Source organism: Littorina saxatilis, linkage group LG6 (genome assembly GCF_037325665.1).
Source record: "Littorina saxatilis isolate snail1 linkage group LG6, US_GU_Lsax_2.0, whole genome shotgun sequence".
Lineage (NCBI taxonomy): Eukaryota > Metazoa > Mollusca > Gastropoda > Littorinimorpha > Littorinidae > Littorina > Littorina saxatilis.
This window is the reverse complement of record NC_090250.1, coordinates 45,667,018-45,670,958: the sequence shown is the minus strand read 5'-3', so window position 1 is coordinate 45,670,958 and position 3,941 is coordinate 45,667,018. Positions and strand designations below refer to the sequence as shown.

The 3,941-nt window shown below is 42.5% G+C and overlaps 1 protein-coding gene across 1 annotated transcript in view; it reads left to right on the top strand.

Moving 5' to 3' along the window:
• Positions 1-367: 367 nt before the first annotated feature.
• The window catches only part of LOC138969327 (cGMP-dependent 3',5'-cyclic phosphodiesterase-like), a 156,915-nt gene continuing 153,341 nt past the window's right edge, over positions 368-3,941 (top strand). The window contains exon 1 of the mRNA XM_070342099.1: positions 368-1,481. Coding sequence (XP_070198200.1) covers positions 1,479-1,481 — 3 coding nt within the window. The 5' untranslated portion in view covers positions 368-1,478. The remainder of the gene's footprint in view (positions 1,482-3,941) is intronic.

The window sequence follows — 3,941 nt, the reverse complement described above, 5'->3', positions numbered from 1 at the left end:
TCCAAGCAGTATTTTTCACATTTCTTGTCTCATACGAACGTCATTGGGACCTAGGTAGGTAGGTGTTTCGCCACTCTCGAGTCACGGCGGACATATAATATGATATACATACTGATATACGACTGAACTCCAGCTTTCGCTTTGCTGCGCTAGAGGCTTTAATTACTTGATTCATTCGTCAGTGTTTATCTGTAGTACCCCCGTGTTGCCCAGGAATGTAGTTTCTCGTTTTAGGCGGCGTACACATCTGTCAGCCACACTTATCATCTACCGGCTGCGGATCTACCTGGTCACACTTCACTGTTCATGCCGCTTCGCACGGTGTGTAGCGAGCGCTACCTGGCTGTCTAACTGAGCAACACGTGGTTTGTGTTTTCGGTTCGGCCTACTTCTGTACCTCCGTCGGTATTTGTAATCATACACGACAGATGTTTGCATTAGCAGTGAAAACCGCGTGCGAGTAGGAGTCGTTGGGTTCTCCCTGTGTTTTGCTGTGTTTACTGTGGTACCAGCTTTGTGAGACTGCGATCAAGTGGTGTACCCTACATCCCCGGCGCAACTAACTCAACACGGCTTTACTCAATCTTATTCAGCTCTCAACAAAACCCAGTAGAACTGTCAACAGACTTTCTCGGCTTTGTTAACCTGAGGCAAGAATTTGGCACTCTTTGACTGACTCAGCTCTAGCGTGGTCCGTAAATCTGTACACGATAGAGAGACGCTTTGTGACACTATCGGCGTGTGCCGGGTAGTGTTGCTTTGTATACCCTCAGCGTCAAGTTATTCTGAGTTTCTTCTACCACATATTGGCGTTGATTACTGAGTTTGCAGGTGACCGTGTGAAATTAAGTCTGACTGATTTGATCGTGACCCAAACTGTGAAGTGTTGGTACGGTAAAAGTGTCTAAACTGACTTTCTTGTGTTAGATTACTGTCGATCATCCTGTTCGTATTCTGCCGTGGAGGCGTGAAGTGTTTAGCGTTGCTGAAGCTTTCTTGCGTGTTTTCCTGTCCGTATTTAAGTCAACAAACAAAGCAACTCAAAACAAATCGATTACAGTCGTATATATCTGTGCCAGCTCAAAACAACTTGAATCGAATACAGTCGCAAGCCTGTTCTGACACAGACAAATCAACACTGCCATGATTTGCATTTGTTTACAATCAGCAGCCGGCCACGCTCAGTGAGTGTACGCGGCAGTGAGCTTCGGGTGATGAACGAAAGCAACACAACCGCCTTGTTTCAGTACAAGGACTGAAATCAGTTGAATCACAATGCCTTGGCTTAACCTACTCCCCCTGTTCAATTGACGGTCACGGTCTCAGTTTACTTGACTCGCTGGGACTCTATAGCGCCACGATAACTGGATACTGGTACTTCAGCGTTCCCTTGATTTCTGGAGTTGACATCCGTGCCAGAACTTAGCAGTCGTTGGCGTCATTGGGAGGATTGGATAATACCTAGAACTGGCGTAATAATGGTAAGCAAGCAAGCACAAGAGTTTTTATTGTTTTTGTATTTTCCATTGCTGTCTTTAAACTTTCCTTGTTTTCCATAATATGTACTCGACTGATTTTTCTTACAACTTTTTTTTCTCTGTCCCTTTTTAATTTTTTTTAAATTTTTTTAATGAATTTCAGATCAATGTAACGTCCTCACTGGTTAGCAGCGGCCAATTTGGAACATGTTTTGTTAACAGTAAACACGTTACCAGAGATCGTTGTTGTTCACTGCTGTGTCATAGTTAATCAGCTTAGACAGACTCGTTTGGTTTTTAATCAGACGGGCGCCTGAATGATTACGGCGACACTACCGCTCTAGGAGTAATTAAATTAAGCTAGGCTTGGGACTGGCAGGGATGTTGCTACGATGTATTTCCATTGGTATAGATTTTCCAAAACGCCCGCAAAAGTTTCAGCTATTTTCATAAATTTATGTAATACATTTCACCGGCGTCACACGTTTCCCACCGTCGAAAGAAAATTGACAGATCTGCAAAAATGACGGCAACGTTTTCGGCAATTTGAAAGAAATGCGGAGTTTTGCAGACTGCCGATGCCGGACGACATCTCTAAACTTGTAAGATTTCTGACTCGAAAGACTTTACAAAAACATGAATGCATGAATTTTGTGCGGCCTTGAACAGTGTAGCTGTGTACTCATACGATGCAACTGATCGTAGTGTAACTGATCGTAGTGCAACTGCAGTGTCACAGTCACGTCATTCGGATGCGAAGGAGGACAAGACAATACGACACTGACATTACAGTAGGGGGTCAGGAATTAAAGCTGGGGGTCCAGGTTGAGCGTCCGTAGGGAGCCCTGACAAGTTAAGGCGAGAGAAAACTAGAGAAGACAAGCAAAGAGAATAAAATACCAAAAAAGACGACCTTCAAATAAACAAGACCACACACAAATTATTAGAAGAAAAAGGACACACACACACGATAAAATCCTCTTACTCTATATAAGAAGTTTCAAAATATCAAAGAAAGGGGGAAGGGGGGGGGGAGGGGGGAAGAAGGCGACGCGGGTGCCTGGGCATAATGAGGATTAATTTGCATATAATTCCATCAAGGGCACACTGACACCGTGTTGAAAATTGAAACCAAGCCTCGGATTGCGTGTAGATTGAGAAAAAAATAACGGAAAGATGCTCGGGCGGAAATGGAAAGCGATTAATTCTATCCTTTATTTTCTGTTCTTATATATATATCTCTTTTATTTTATTTATTTTCTGTTCTTCTCTTTTTATCTCTTCCTCTTGCGTTTTAGATCGCCGAGAAGCAGTGCGATGATCTTTATGAGAAATGACCGTTATAATTCGAGCTGAGTGAGACAAAGACATTAGACACCATGCTTTGTAAGGCCGCAGCCGACCAACTTACCAAACAACCAACCAGTACCAGATATAAACAAGTAAACAAACAAGCAAAGAAGCAAGCGGGCAAGAAAGCAAGAAAACAAACAAACAAATGATCACACTGTATTCGCAAAGACAGAGCAAGCTGGTCAGCATTTTGCTTTTTCGTCTCTTCGCCGACTTAACAGAGAACGAAAGGAATCATGTTGTTATCGCTGTCTCTGACTTTGTCTCTGTGTCACTGAATGTTTTTTTCTCTGCAGGAACAGCTATTTTATCCTGTTCAGCACGCGACCGGGGTAGATAAGCAGGCAAGGAAATCGAACGAGTGAGAGACAAGACAGGAACTGTATTGGGTCGGCCCAGGTGTCTACAACCGTGCTTCTGCACAGAATGGACCTAATGTCCAAAATAGCCGTCCTGACTCGCTTGCCAAAAGAATGGTATTAGCCCTTAGCCTTTATTGACCAAAGGCACGTACATTTCGTGGTCAGGTCATTATTTGGAGGGGGGTGTGTGGGAGGGGGGGGGGGTGGCGGCACCGTGACTATGATTTTCGTTGAGTGTTAGTTCTTACTGAGTCGATGGTAATTTGGGCAAGCTTTCGTAGGGCTTTAAACTGAGACTTAAAAAAGTCAGTTTAAATTAAAACTAAATAATACCCACATAAACAAGTGAATGGATTCATTCATAAATTATTAATGAATTTCTGTACACATAAATTAATGATTGGATGCATACATACATTGATTAATAAAAAAAAAAGGACAACAGATGAACAAATAAATATAAGAAATAAATCGATAAAAAAAATAAATAATTAAGCGTTGCCGTCATTTCGGCAGATCTGTCATTGTTTTTCGACGGTCGAAGACGTGTCACGCCGGTGAATTTCTTAAATTTACGAAAAAAGCTGAAACTTTGCGGGCGTTTCCGCAAATCTGTCAAAATCGATCGATGACACAGAAACGATCGAGTATGCATATCTATGTGTAAAAGTAAATAAACAACACAGATCCTGAATGTTGTTTACGGGCAGTGACTGAACTGCTCAAAGCAATCAGTGCACTCGAATAG